The following is a 16,355-nucleotide window of genomic DNA, read 5'->3' as shown; positions in this document are numbered from 1 at the left end:
CCCTGACTCCTCAGTCTTTCCATGTGTCACTGGGGAGTAGTAATACTTGACTAGGTTCAGCCCAATTCACAATGGTTGAGTTCAACATACAGATTCCAGCTAGGCACTGTTATAGCCCTAACCTTCCCATTCTACAGTTATCAATATGTGTATATGTGTATTTCTATATGTGATATAAAATACATAATTTTTTTTCAAAACAAGATTGACATTTTGGGGGACACAGTTGTTCTGACTTCCAAAAGATAGGAAATTAAACAGCATTTATTAATCCTGATTCACATTAGACACAAGAATACTGAAAGAAATCTTCCAAAATATGAAGGAATATAAAAACGAAAATGCTGACTAGTGGTTTTCTATGGACACTAAGTAAGAAAAGGAAAAACTTCCTTCCAGTAAAAATTAATGACTGATGAAGAACAGACTTTTCTAGCGTGAGGATGTTTAGAACTCAAAAATCCACATTCCTAGGTCAGGTTGTGTTTTTTTGTTTTTTTAAATAGGCTAACTGTCCACAAGTCTGTTAACTCTGTTATTCTGAGTTTAACGTACATATTGCTTTTTATAGTCCAGACCAGTAATTTCCTGGGCATAGGGAACTCCTGGTAAGGAAACTTTCTTTAATATATATTGGCTGTTCTCTAATACTTATTGGTTGAGGTAACAGATTACCTCTTCTGTAACTTACAGTCTAACAAGTTCCCAGTGACAGAACTTGCTGTGGTCATGGTCAAACAGCCAATGTTTCAGAGGTAGGACATGGGTTTTGTTGATTTCAAGGTTGACCCAGGATCCACTATACCATGCCCTCCCCTCTCAAATGGAAAGGATATTCTGAATAAAAACAGTGATATACAAGAAAAATGATTGCAGAAGTTGTTTTAAAAGTGTTAAAATTGTCAATTGACAGAGGTACTTACTTCCTGGCAGTACTGCAGAATTCCCTCTTTTGCTCCAATGCAAGTTTTTGTCCCAGATGGGTCAGTCTCCCATTTCCCATTCTGCACATTCATGTGCATATTGAGTTTGCCACAGATCATGGCAATCTGGGGTTCTGCCAAGAGTCCAGCATTTCCATCAGTAGATACCTGCAACAACAAGTTTGTTTCAGTTACTGAAGCTTTAGTTTTTGTCCCCAGAGTTGTGGATAAGTGAAAGATGGGAGAGGATTAAAATAACATTAAAAATCAGAAGAATATCTTATACCTTAACTAATTTTTGATATTATACTATTAAGTAATATAAATGGTATACCTCTGACTCAACTTACATATGCATTTTAGGTCATTATTGGGCTGAAAACTAAGCAAGTTAAAGAGATTCTTATAGGAATCATCAATATTTATTAGCACCTATACACTCACAGAAACTTACATTAAGATTACAAAATACTAGAAAGAATTTCAGAAATCACTAAATCTAACAATCATATTACAGAGTAGGAATCTGAGCCCCAGAGATGGTAAGGAACTTACTGAAAGTCACATAGCTTTTAAAGCTAAGAATAGATGTCATGATGAGAAAGGGCTAGATGAAGAATTTTTAAAAAAATTTTTTTCTCTACTAGCAGAATGTTTTTCTAAAATTTTGCATTGACCATTACTAAAAAAAAAATGACAAAACTGAAAACTAACTTTCATTATTGTTTAGTGTATATCTACATGTTTGGAGTGAAACTACTTCCACCACTTCTAATGGTGGAAGAAATTAAATATAAATAAAACTCCCCACTCACTCTACTTACATGGTTCTGATAGTTATCAGTCAGACACTATCAGATAATAGCAACACTGGTGGAATGAATACCCATGTTGCACTATCAAGAGAAGATGCTGGATATTCTCTCAAGTTCCATTACACTCATGATGAAACATACTACCCATCTCTTGACATGGACATGATGAATTCAGAACATGGAATGAGAGAAGTGTTTGAAATCTTGTGCCAAGCATAGTGCCTGGATGATAGCAGGAACCCTAATGAGGCTTGCTGAATTGAATTAAATTCAGTCAATTGCTTTTTCCTTTATAACCTTTTAGGCCAATCTCTTGAGCCACGAATTTCACTAAGAAATCCTTGTGGAATGAGCAAAATTTACAAGTGGTAAACAGATAATTTTGGAAGACCTCAACATCTATGGGGACTCCCTCGTTTAAGACTAAAAAAAGAAAATTCCATGGCGATGGTGAATAACCTTGACAAGCATAAGTCTCTCAAACTTATGTTTCTCTTGATATTAATTATCTGAAGGTCACTGAACCAAATGATCTGTTTTGGGTTCTTTTGAGGAATCTTGAAATGGAGCTATCATATACATGGAAGATAACTTGTTAGAAGAGTGCTTATTGGATTAAATGCATTTCTCTAATCAACAAATAATAATTACATTGAGAGCCTCAATTTACTATACACTTCAGAGAATTTGCGACTGTGAAGATGTGACATGCTCAAGAAAATCTGTAAAAGCCTTCATGTTCCCTTTTTATATTGTCATCAAGGATGCCCACAATAAACAGCAACAAGGCACAGTGAAAAGAGTGCTGGAGAGATCCAGGAAGATGGCAGAGTAGAAATAATTCATATAACCAGTTTTTCCCCCGCAATTACTTCACAAACATACAAAAAATGCACCTGGCAGAATCCTAATCAGAATCATTATTTTTTTTAATCACCAACCCCAGCAGAAACAGAAAAGCAGAGAGGTATGCAGACAGTTAAGACGGAGGCTAGCTAGAAGTGTGTAGAGCTGTCCAGTCCTAGTGGCTTTGTATCAGGTTAAAGAACAAGTCCCAGACGCAGCAGAGAAGCAGCAGGAACAGGTGCCAATAGGCAGCTTTGTCACTAGGGCCCTGGGCTGTGTACTGAGTGAGGAGCAAGGGCAGAAACATGGAGCAGAAGGATGGCTCCATCTCTCAGCTCTAGGCATTTTCTTCAGCTGTCATCCATTCCTAGAACTCTCTCCTGCCTCAACTCTGACTACTAACTTCCCTACTGGCTTCCTTCAAGTCCTAACTAAAATCCCATCTTTTACAGGAAGACTTTCCTAACTCCTCTTAATTCTAGTTCCTTCCCTTTCTTAGTTATTTCCTATTAATCCTGTATATATTTTGAATACATTTGTCTGCATGCTATCTCTGCCATTAGATTATAATGCCCTTCAGGGAAAAGACTATATTTTTCTTTTCGTATCCTCGGGTCTCAGCACAGTGCCTGGCACATAGTAGATGCTTAATAATTGTTTATTAAGGGGCAGCTAGATGGCGCAGTGGATAGAGTACCAGCCCTGAAGTCAGGAGGACCTGAGTTCAAATCCGGCCTCAGACCAAACACTTGACACTTACTAGCTGTGTGACCCTGGGCAAGTCACTTAACCCCAATTGCCTAAAAAACAAAAACAAAAAAAAAATAATTGTTTATTGATTGATTGATATGGTCCCATCTCTAGCCATCCTCCTTGCCTGTTTTTTTTTTTTTTAACAGATGATGAAAGTGAGGGAATGAAAGGGTAGGTTTGGGCCAGATTTTGAAGTACTTCACCCAAAAATAGGAGCTTACATTTTATCCTGGAGGCCATAGGGAGCCACTGGATTTTGAGCAGAGTAGTGACACTGTTGTACCTATGCTTTAAGAATATCAACTTGGTAACTGGTTAGAGGATGGTTTAAAAAGGAAACTGGAAGAAGAGGAACCAATTAGGCCTGTGCGAGTCTGGACAAAAGGTGACGAGGACCCAAATTTAGGTAGTAGAGTGGACAGAAGTAGAGAGATATCAAATATGTCACAGCAGGAGAAATGGCAAGAGTCAGAGATTTATCGCCTGATACTGAGATTGTGTGAACGTGGCTGACTAAAGGCATAGTGGTGTTTGAAAGAGAAACAGGGAAGTTAAGAAGAAGATAGGATTTGGGGTTGGGAGGTAGACAAGTTTTGGAAATTGAATTTTAGATGTTTAATGAGACCTCCAACTTGAGACATCCAAGATGCAGTAAGTGACATATGACTGGAATTAACGAGAGAAAACAGAGCCAGCAAGGGCATGACAAAACAGAAAAATGATGTATGTTGGAAAGGATGTGGGAAAACTGGGACACTAATATATAGCAGGTAGAGTTGTGAACTGATCCAACCATTTTGGAAAGCAATTTGGAATTATGCCCAAAGGGCTATAAAACTGTGCATACCCTTTGATCCAACAATACCACTGATAGGTCTATATCAAAGACATCCAAAAAAAGATAGAAGGACCTATTTGTATAAAAATATTTATAGCAGCTCTTTTTGTGGTAGTTAAGAACTGGAAATCGAAGGGATGCCCATCAATTGGGAAATGGCTAGACAAGCTGTGCAGTGTATAATTATAATGGAATATTACTATGCTCTAAGAAAAGACAACCAGGATGATTTCAGAAAAACCTGGAGAGACTTACATGAACTGATTCATAGTGAAGGGAACAGAAACAGGAGAATGTTGTACACAGTAACAGCAATATTGTTTGATGAAGAATTGTGAATGACTATTCTCAGCAATACAAAGATCCAAGACAATCCCAAAGGACTAATGATGAAGCATACTATCCACTTCCAGAGAAAGAACTGCTGAATACAGACTGAAGCATGCTATTTTTCTTTCTTTCTTTTACTTTTATTACAGTCTTCTTGTATAAAATTGCACATATATAATCTATATCTGATTGCTTACCATCTCAGGGACATGGGAGGGGAGGGAGGGAAGAAGGGATAGAATCTGGAACTTAAAACTTTAATTAAAAATGTTAAAAAATTGAGAAAGAAAAGTGGGATATGAGAAAGTAGAAGCAAGGGGTATAGTATAGATGGCTCTTTCGGGAGTCTGGTTATAAAAGAGAGGAGAAATAGCTTGTTGAAATAACAGACCAAGTGAAGACTTCTGAAGGATATGGGGAGATGTGGGAATATTTTTAGGTAACAAGGAAGGAAACAATAGATAAAGAAAGGCCAAGAGTATATACAGAGGGAGTGATGGAGGGAGCAAGTTCCCGAAGGAAGTGGGAGGTGATGTGACTGAGGGCAGAAGTAGAAAGACTGGCCTTGGAAAGAAGGACCACATCTCTTCTTCTGAGATTTGAGCAAAAGAGGACAGTGTAAAGAATGATGACTAGGGGATTTGAGGTTTAAAAATGAGAGAAGAGTTGAACTCACCAGAGTCCCCACTTTCTTAATTAAATATGAGATAATATTCTCTGCTGAAAGAGAGAGGGGGGAAGGAATGAGGATGTAGTTTACATTGCTTGAGGCAGAATGTGAGATGGAGGGATGGGAGGTTATGGTCTGAGAAAGAAATTTCAGAGTTTAGGATCATAGAGACCCAACGATGAACAAAAGTTTGACCATACCCAAGTGTCACAGCAATGGAGTGAAGGAAAAGTTCATTGACTTGAAGAGGCTGATATTTGTGTTATTTCCAACCAATGAATACCCACAGCACTTTCTAAACATTTTTAATGCTCTACCTTGAGTTATCTGGGTACCCCTTTTACCTTCCCTCAACTTAATCACTCCAGGCAGGGAAAAAGAAGTCACTTTCATTTTCTTCCAGGACCAATACAGTGGTCTATACGAAGTAGGCAGTAAATAAATGTTAGATGGAGGAGTTGAATGAATTGTCTTCAACTTTTTGGCAAGATACTCTGCCTATCTGACCTTCCCCCTAAAATAAGAAATCCCAAACAATAAAGTCCTTACCAGTAAAAAAAAAAAAAAAAAAAAAAGATTTAGCAACTAAGAGATTGTTGGTAACCTTGGAAAGAGCACTTTCATTTGAACTGTAATGTCAGAAGCTGGATTAAAAGGGGCTGAGGAGTGGAAAAGCAGATATATGAGTTGGTAGCTATTGATACTGTTTTGGCAATAAGATCTCAAAAGTCTTCTAAATGTTTGGAATTCTCCTTCAATCCTCTCAGTCTGATGGCTAATCCTCAGTCCCAACTCGGTTTTCTTACAGCTATTTCTACTTCTTTATAAAACACAGTGGGTACTGCATTGTGGGAGCAATATTATCTACCAGAGTCTTCCTCTCTCTTTGCCATCTTATTCTATCTCTTACTAATTCTCACCCTATGACTTCCATTTCTTTCACACTTCTAATTTTTTTTCTTAAGCCAGCTCCCTTGCACTGTGACTGCATTCTTATTCCTTCCCTATCTCAAACACTTGGCACACTAACTCAACTCGACAATATCTTCTCAATTCAGAGAAAGAATAAGGCCTAGGACCCAGCTTTGAGAGACACCTACTTTTGACAAATGAGACTGAGAATAAAAGAAGCAAAAAACAAAATTATTAAAAGAAACTATGCTCACTATGTAAGTAAAATATATATGGATCTTGAAGGCAGAATGTATAGAGGAAACCTAAGAATCATAGGTTTCCCAGAAGGACACCATAGGACAAAAACAGCTTAACATCATAAGGAAGGAAATAATGGAAGAGGCTTTCCCAGAACATCTGAACACAGAAAATGAAATTCCAATTCAAAGAATCCTCAAATTGCCTCCAGGAAAGAAAAAGCTGCAAATCCCAAGACACATAGTGGTTAAATTTAACAATGCAATTCAGAAACAAGCTCTGCAAGCCATTAAGAGTAAGACATTCAAACACAAAGGAAAGCACATTCAAATAACACAAGACTATTCTGCACTTACTAGAAAAAGGAGAAGGGAATGGAACAATGTATTCTAAAGATCACTGGAGCTCAGGATACAGTGCAGAGTGATCTATCATGCAAATCTGACCTCAACCATACAGGACAAAAGATGGGCATTCAATAATAAAGATGAGTTTGAAACATTTTTAGAAAGAAAACCAGAACTGAAGAGATTATTAGCTTCTCGAATACTCCAAACATGAGAATTGAAGGAGTAATTAAATGCAAACAACAATAGTTAACAACATGACAACAGAAAGACCAGTAAGAGACTTCTTTCTCTTTATTACAGTGAAGGTAGAAATCTGGTAAAGTTAACAACGAAGAGGCAGAGAGAGGGCATTATGGACAAATCCTGGCAATACCCTGCCTATAGGTGAATGCTTCTTTTGTGGGACAACATTAGAAGAAGGGAGGGAGAGTAGTAGGGGGATACAGAGGAGAGACTAATGTGCCAGGGTCAAATCAAAGGCTAGCAATGAGGGAAAGTTGATCCCTAGTCTCAGAAAAGCCTACAGGAGAATGGATATAGAGGATGGGGGAAAAGATTGAAAAGAAGGAGAAAGGAAGAAGCCCTTACTTTGGAGGTGGGAAGGGATTTCACTGATGAATGCTTCTATGAATAAAGGAAGATGAGGATCTTATACTAGATGAGGCCTCAGGGATTTGGTCATTATCCTTTCTATGTCAGCACTAAATAAATCTCCTTTCATTAATTCTTAGATGGTCTACAAGTATCTTATTTCATTCCAATTCTGAACTCGTAGAGCCAGACCAGCTTGAATCTGGCCTAGCTCTGAATGAATTGTGGTTACATCTAAATACAGTTGCTCTACCTGTTCAAAAAATTGTTATTGCTACCCCTTGTTTTTATATCATCTATATTTCCCAGTACATCCTTTCTTCCTTCCCCTCCCAGAGAACCAATCTTTTTTTTAACAAAGAATTAAAAAACAGAAAAAATAAAAACATTTCAACAAAACTAATTATGAAAGACTGCAAAATTCTCCCTAAGTGGTGCAGAGCCTGGCCTTAAGATAAAGTCTCAACAAGACACCAATAAAACTATGATAGAACCAGAATATGAGAAATATCTAACAGCAAAGTGTCAAAGAAAAACAGCTTGGACACAAGGTCAATTAGAATTTCTAGAATAAATGAAGCAAGAGTTTTTTTAAAATGATAATATAAATCAAACAAGAGCTCTGGAACAAGGGTTCTTATCTTTTTTGTGTCACGAACCCCTTTTGCAGTCTAGACAAATCTTCAGAAAATGTTGGCTGCCTACAATCACAACTGAAGGAAATACTAGATATCAGTTAGAGGTTAGTGAAATTAAAATGTACTGATTTCCCATCCAACTTCATGGACCCCATGAAATCTATCCACTGACCATGTAGAGGTTGAGAAGTGAAAGGAGAATTAACTTATTACAGGTATGACATACAAAATCTTACACATGTAACAGACTATGTGAAAATGAGAAAAGAGCAAATAGAGGTTAATGACATCATGAAACAAGAAGAAATATTTTAAAAGGTCAAAAGCGAAAAACATTAAAAAATTTAAGGTATCTTATACCAAAAATAACAGACCTAGAAGGTAAATCAAAGTGATCTGTCCAAAAGTGTTTATGTAAGGGTAAAACATTTCTATTCTAATGAGGAAGATGATACAAATCTACCTTCAGAACGATGACACTACCAAATATCCCAGAGGGAGTTAAATAAAACAGAGACAAGGAGTCAGCTGGTCAGGTTTTGGTAATTTAAAAGAAGATGGGAAAGGGAGGGAAGAAGGAACACTATGGAAAAAAAAAGGAGGAAGGACGGAATTACTATCTCACCTAATTGGAGTATAAAAGTAAAAAAAAAACTATACAAACAAGGAAAAGGAGGCAGCCACTTGAACCTTACTTTCATCAGAACTGATCAAAAGAGAATACATACAGAACTGAGTACAAAAATACACTCAATTTAACAAGGAAAGTGGGAATTATAAATGAGTGGAAAAGACTAAGAGGGAGTGTGGATTTAAGGAAGGCTTAGTCATAAGCAAATTCTAAAATTGGAGGATAGATTGTGAAGAAAGGATTTAAAAGGAGGGAAAAAAAATTGGAGGGAAATACACAAACTATGTTACACCTCTATTCAATAAACTCCAATGGCTCCCTATTACCTTCAGAATCAAATATAAAGTCCTCTGTTTGGAATTCAAAGCCTTTTATCAATCAATCCATCAACATTTATTAAGTACCTACTATGTTTCAGGCACTGTGCTAAGTTTTGAACATACAAAGAGAGGCAAAAGACAGTTTCTACCCTCAAGAAATTTGAAATCTATTCGGAGAGACAACTTAGAACCTAATAAATACAAAATGAGCTATATACAGTAAAAATAAGAAATAATTAAAAGAGGGAAGGCACCGGAATTGAGAGGGACTGGAAGAGGCTTACTGTCGAAGGTGGGATCTCAGTAAGGATGTAAAAAAAGCCAGGGAAATCAATACTTGGAGTTGAGGAGGAAGAGAGTTCTAGTTATGGAGGATAGTCAGAGAAAATGCCCAGAGCAGAGAAATTGAAGTGTCTTCTTTCTTAGTGGAACAGCCAGAAATCCAATGTCACTGGATTGAAGAGTATGTGGCAAGGCCGACTGAAAAGGTAGAAGGGCCTAGGGTAAAAAGGGCTTTGAATGCCAAACACAGCATTTTATGCTTGCTCCGGGAGACAACAGGAAGTCACTGGAGTTTATTGGGGTGGGAGTGGGGTGGGGTTTACATGATTAGAATTGTTTCAGGAAAACCACTTTAGTGGCTGAATGGAGAATGGACTGGAGACAGGAGAGACTTGAAGCAGGGAGACCCACCCTCAGGCTACTGCAGGAATCCAGATGTGAGGTGATGATGGCCTCCACTAGAGTGGTGTCAGTGTCAGAAGAGAAAAGGGGCAGTATAAGAAAGATACCGCAAAGGTGAAATCAGCAGGCCTTGGTAATAGCTTGGATATGGAGGGGTGAGAGATAGTGAGAAACTCAGGGTAACTCCTAGGTTGCGAGCCTGAAGAACTGGGAAGATGCTGTTGCCCTCTACGGTAACATGGAAGGTAGGAGGGAGGGTTTAGGGGGAAAGATAACAGTTTTCTTTTGGACAAATTTAGTTTCAGATGTCTACTCAGATGTCTACTGAACATTCGGTTCAAGATGTCTGAAAGGGCAATTGGAGATTCAACACTAGAGGTCAGCAGAGAGACTAGGGCAGGAAAGGTAGATTTGAGAACATCAGTATAAAGACAGTAATTAAATCCATGGGAGCTGACAAGATCACCAAGTGAAGTAGTATAGAGGGAGAAGAGAAGAGAACCCAGGAGAGAGGGCATGAACTGCAGGATCCAAAAAGGAGACACAAGAAAGGGCAGTCAGATAGGTAGGAGAAGCACCAGAAGAGTGGTGAAGAGTGGTGTCCCATAAACCTAGAGAGAAGAGAATATCAAGGAAAGAGTGATCAACAGTGTCAAAGGCCACAGAAGGGCCGAGAACGAGGATAGAGAAAAGACCATTTTATTTGGCAACTAAGTGATCATTAGTAACTGTGGAGAGAGCAGTTTCAGTGGAATGATAAGGTCAGAAGCCAGACTGTATAGAGTTAAGAAGAGAGTGAGTGCAGAGAAAGTGGAGGCACCTAGTATAGATAGATGACCTTTTCAAGAAGGTTAGCTACAAACAGCAGAAGAGATGTAAGATGACAGCGAGCAGGGATCAAGTGAGGGTTTTTTCACGATAGGTAAGACATGAGTATGTTTGCAGGCAGTAGGAAATGAGCCAGTAGAGAGGGAGAGAATGAAAATAAGTGAAAGAATAGGGGTGACAGAGGTGGAGGCGGCAATCTGTTTGGGAAGGAAGGGATGAGATGGAATTATTTGAGTAAGTAAAGGGGTTAGCCTTGGTAAGGAGTAAAGTCATTTCATCATGTGAGACAAGAGTGAAGGAGAAGAGAGGGACAGAAGACACTTGAGTGATGGGAGATGAAGAAGAGGGGAGAAAGGGAAATTTCATAACATGATTCCCCTTCCTACCTATTCAGTTTTCTTGTACTTTATATTCCTCCATGTCCTCTTCAATCCAATGATACTGGTAGTCTCCTTGCTATTCCTGAACAAGACTTGAACAAGTCTCCTGACTCTGGACATTTTCCCTGGCTGACTCATGCATAAAATGCTGGTCCTCTTCATCTCTGACTCCCAGCTTCCCTAGCTTTCTTCAAGTCCCAGCTAAAATTCCACCTTCTACAGGAAGCCTTTCCTTAATTCTAGCATCTTCCCTCTACTGATATTTCTAATTTATAGCTTGCTTGTGCAGTTATTTCCATGTTGTCTCTTCCATTAGATTACAAGCTCCTCAAGGGCTTTTTAACCTTTCTTTTCTTGTCTTTTTACCTTTCTTTCTAACCTCAGTGCTTAGTACAATGTCTGGCACACAGTAGGCACTTAAAAAAGGTCTGTTTTTTTTGCCTTCTTACCAACTATACAATAGACAGGAGTAACTTAGTGAAAGAAGATACAAGTAGCTGGAAGGTTCTAGGAGTAACATCTTGTAGAAAAGAATACTCATACCAAGTCAAAAATCTAAGCATGAAGCAAACTTCTTGCCTATTCATGAAGCATAGGGAGGGCAGAAGACAGGTTTTCACACATGACCAATGCATGAATTTCTTTATTATATTTATTAAAAGATGGCTTTTTTGAGTGACAGGGTAGTTTAGGGGAGATACTGTTTAGTGAGACTGATGCAAAAAATGAAAAAAAGGGGCTGCTAGGTGGCACAGTGGATAGAGCACCAGCCCTGGAGTCAGGAGGACCTGAGTTCAAATCTGGCCGCAGACATAACACTTACTAGCTGTGTGACTCTGGGCAAGTCACTTAACCCCAACTGCCTCACCAAAAAAAAAACAAAAAAACAATGAAATAATTTAAAATCTAGAAATAAGTTTATAATGGAACACAGCCAAGAAGCACAGTTTTATTAACATCATTTTAATTTAATACATACTGTCTTTCAGATTCATGGGTTTGGCTTATATAGAGATCATGTGTTCTTTAGTATTATTGCCTTTTCACTTCTCTTCTTCCAAATTGTTTTTCATCTTTCTTTCTCTGCTGCTAAGGACACTTGCCACGGTGATTTCAACTTTTTTCTCCTGTGCTAATTATTTCTGCTGTGCAAGCCACGAGTGCTTCTAACTGCCTTTTTTATGTCTTTTATGTCTCTGGAATTCTTGTTTCATATTCTTTTGCTATTAGACAGGGTTTTGTGTTTTATCAGGTATTATTTCAATTTTTTTTGTCTTATGTTAATTTGGGGTCATTAAAAATTTTTTTTTTACATTTTAGCACTCATTCTTTCTTACAATTTTGGTGTCACTTCTTGATTTATTTGCTTGTGATCAAAGTATTTAATTAAATTACCTTCTCTTGAAATCTTTGATGAGTTTAACATTCCCTTGTCACTTACTTTCTAATTTAAGGGGAATTAGAGGGAGTGTAGATTAAGAGAAAGCTTAATTCTAAGCAAAACAAACTAGTTTAGATGTACACAAAAAAAAGGAGGTATAAAAATACCACTGACTCTTTTTGAAGTAGCAAAGAATAGGAATATGAAGAAGTACACATAAATTGGGAATGGCTGAACTAAGTATATAAATAGGATGGAATACTATTGTACTCTAAGAATTAATAAAGGGGATGGTTTCAGAGAAATCTGGAAAGACTTATATGCAGAAATGAAAAAGCTGATGGAGAATAAAGTAAATAGAACCAAGAAAACAATTTTTAAAATGACAACAATATGGTAATGATAACTTGGAAAGAATTAGGAACTCTGATCTTCATAATGATTTAGCATGGTGCCAGAAGACAATGATGAAATATGCTGTAAAGGAGTCATGAAGAATGAGACATATTTTTTTTTTATATAGCCAATGGGGAAATTTGTTTTGCTTAATTATAAAAAGTTTGTAACTGGAGTTTTGTTTTTCTTTCATTCTTAGTGGGGAAAGGGAGAAGAGTTGTTAAAGTGGGAGGGAGAAAAAGATTTTTTTCTGATTGAAAAAAATTTAAATAAAATCCTTGAGCACAAGCAGATAAATCAACTGAGAAGATATTAAAACAGAAGAGAAGATGGTCACCAGAACTTCTAAAAAGATGCAATCCTCTCACACTAAAGATTTTTTTAAATAAACAAAGACTCATATTTTCTCCATCTCACCTCTCCTCCCCAAAAGAGTCACACTGAGGCCCCCAACTATTATAGTTTAACAATGATTCCCTCTAAGTCTTTTACTTTTTCCTTTAAGTATTTAGACACTATCTCTTTCAAGACTCTCTTTGAAATATACTCTCCTTAATTATGTTTTGCTTAAAATTAATCTTTTCTTTAATCTACGCTCTTATTACTCACTTTCCTTTTTTCTTCTCCCTTCCTGTGTCTCTCGAGTCAAATGTATTTCTGTACCCAAATGTGGGTTTCATATGTGCATGTATGTATATGTATATATGTGTGTATGTATGTGTGTGTATAAGTGTGAGCTCGAACATGTGCATGCATTCACCCCTCCTTTTATCAGTTCAGAAGAGAATAATATTCAGGTGTCAGACACATCCCTCCCCTTCCACCCCTTCCTTCCCTATCTGTGTAAAATTCTATCTGCACACCTCAATTATGTGAGATAATTTTCCCCATCCTCTTATCTTCTTTTTCTACCCAGTATATTCCTCTACCCCTGCCTTTCCCCTTTCTAAAGATCATCAAAACACAACAACCATTACAAGGTCCTCTGTCTAATTATATTCCCTCTATGGCCCCTGATTAGGATATAATTTTGAGAAGACACATACAATTTCCCCATATTGAAATGCAAGCAGTTTATATTTGTTTGGTCCCTTAAGACTGCTTGCTAATGTTTCCCTTTTTATTTCTTTTGACTCCTGTCTTTGTATTCAAAGTTACTAAACCGCTCTTGTCTTTTAATTAAGAATGCTTGGAAGTCGCATTTAATCTACATCTTTTCCCTTGTGGGATGACATTCGATTTTACTAAGGTATTACTGATTATTAGTCAGTATCTTTTGTCTTCTGGAATATCATATTAATTCCTTTAATGTAGTTGCTGGTAAATCAAGTGTGGTGCTAACTATGGCTCCTTGTTACTTGAATTCTTCCTTTTTTGGTGGTTTGTGGCACTTTTTCATTTTGGGGTTTCTTTCAGGACACGATAGGTGCATTCTTTCTGTTTTTACTTTGGCCTCTATTTCTAAGTGATCTAGGCAATTTAAAAAATGTTCAAAATATATCTAGACTTTATGCTCATGGCATTTGGGTAGTCCAATGACTCAAATGATTCTTCATCTGTTTTCCAAGTCAGTTATTTTTTTCCAGATACCTTAAATTTTGTTCTTTTTTTCCTCAGAGAAATGGTTAGTGAGGGAGATGAGGACCTTATACTCAAAGAGGCCTGGGGGATTTCCTGCATGAAAATTCTACTTCTTTTACATTAGGAGAGGGAGAGTAGGAATCCCTGGAAGCAACTAGCACCTGGAGGAGTGGGAGAGCATGGACACAGGGAGATTTCTTTGGAAATGGACAAAAAAAGGTCAACAAGAGAGAATATGGCTCAATAGTGGGGCAACATCCTCCCTGACACCAGCAACAATTGGCAGTGAACCTACAAGGGAGTGGCAGAAGACACCTAGAGGGAGAAGCCTGGAATGGATACCTTGGAAGCTTTAATTACATGAAGAGTACAGAGAAAAGAAAGACCAGTTAATTACAGGGGTCATGACTCAGAATGAGGGTCTAGGATAAACAGAAAAGGAAGATAAATAATGAAAAGGGTGAGAGAAATTCGATTTGTAAAGGGGTACAAAAAATAAAAATTAAAAAAATTAATGAACAGGACTAGCTGAAGGGGAAAAGAGGGTATCTACTTGACTAAGGGAGAGGATAAAAGAGAGGGAAGAAATATATAACAAGATAAAATCAGGAGAGAATTAATAAACAAAATCCCAAATAGAAAGAAAAGGGTAACAAATGAGAAGAATGGATTAGAGGTGAGCAGAAGAGAAGCAATAAAAATAGGGTCACTTTAAAAAAGATAAAAGTAAAAAAACTGAAGGAATAAGATACTGCGTTTATAGCAGAAGGAAAAACAATTTTAACTCAAAAAAGTTTAGAAATAGATGGAAGAAAATATAAACATAATTCTTTTAACTTTAAATATAAATGGATTAAATAATCCAATAAAATAATCCAATAAAACAGACCGTTTAAGAAAACAAAATCCTGTAATTTATAGTTTCCAAGAAATACATCTAAAAACCAAAAATATACTCAAATTAAAAGTGAAGGGATAAAAAGAAAAAAATTTTTTGTATGCATCAGGTGAATCCAAAAAATGTAGGAGTTGCCATCATGCTATCAGACAAAGCAAAAAACAAATATTCAAAGAATAAAAAGGAATAAACAAGGAAACTACATTATGCCAACAGGAACCACAGACAACAAAATAATATCAATAAAAAACATAAACTTCAAATGCCTTGGCACCCAATTTCATAAAGGAAACATTATCTGCCCTTCAAGAAGACAGAAACAGAAAGAAAATAATAATGGATACTTAAATATCCCTCCATCAGCAGTAGGTAAGTCTAACAGAAAGATAAACAAAAGGGAAACTACAGAACTGAGCAAATTTCTGTAGATACTAGGGTTAAAAGATTTATGGCATCTTCTAAATGAGACAGTACATACACACACATAGTACATACATCTACGCATCACATGGAACTTCTCCAAATATTGACCATACAATAGGACAGTGAGACACTGCAAACAAAGATATAAAGACAGAAAATATACCTTAATAAAATAAGACTAGAAAATGGTTCAGAGACAATAAACAAAAAATATAGACCCAAATGTAGACTTAACAATGAAATCTTAAATAATGAGGGATTCAAAGGACGAAGCAAAGAAACAATAACTAGGAAAAAGAAAATTATAATTGTGGAACAACATACAGAAATTTCTGGGATACAGTTAAAGTAATCCTCAGGGGGGAATCACAACCTTACAATCATAAATTAACAAACTAGAAAAGGAGAGGATTGATGAACTGAATATGTATTTTTAAAAGTTGGAAAATAAACCTAAAATAAACAAAAAATAGGAGTTATTAAAATTGGAATGGAAATAGAAAAACTGAAAAAACCATAGAAATAAAAAATTAAATTAAAAGCTGGTTCTTTGAAAAATAAATAAAATTGATAAACTCCTTCAGTGAATCTGACTAAAAAGATGAAGGCAGAAAATCAAACCAATAGAACAATAAATGAGCAAGGTGAAATCACAACAAAATTAAAAGAAATAAAAAGAATAATCAGAACATATTATGCACAGTTATATGCTAACTACCAAAGGGGGAGAAAAAATAACAGCAACAACTTCTTGTCCTGATCTATTCACAGAAGAATTCTATCAAACTTTGAAAGAACAGATAGTACCTATACATCAAAAATTATTCTCAAATATTGAGAAAGAAAACATCCTACCAGAGTCCTTTTATAAGACAAATATAGTCCTAATACCTAACTTAGAAAAGATACAACACGGAAAGACTACTA

At 36.6% G+C, this 16,355-nt stretch overlaps 1 protein-coding gene across 2 annotated transcripts in view; it reads right to left on the bottom strand.

Annotated features, from left to right (window-relative positions):
- APP (amyloid beta precursor protein) overlaps positions 1-16,355 on the bottom strand; it is a 164,249-nt gene that overhangs the window by 138,197 nt on the left and 9,697 nt on the right. For both annotated transcript variants that reach the window (XM_027875455.1, XM_027875454.1), the window contains exon 2: positions 924-1,091. In XM_027875455.1, coding sequence (XP_027731256.1) covers positions 924-1,091 — 168 coding nt within the window. The remainder of the gene's footprint in view (positions 1-923; positions 1,092-16,355) is intronic.

This window comes from Vombatus ursinus, unplaced genomic scaffold (genome assembly GCF_900497805.2).
Source record: "Vombatus ursinus unplaced genomic scaffold, bare-nosed wombat genome assembly UNPS02014809.1, whole genome shotgun sequence".
NCBI lineage: Eukaryota > Metazoa > Chordata > Mammalia > Diprotodontia > Vombatidae > Vombatus > Vombatus ursinus.
The sequence above is the reverse complement of the archived record's forward strand: the minus strand, read 5'-3'. Positions and strand labels throughout refer to the sequence as shown.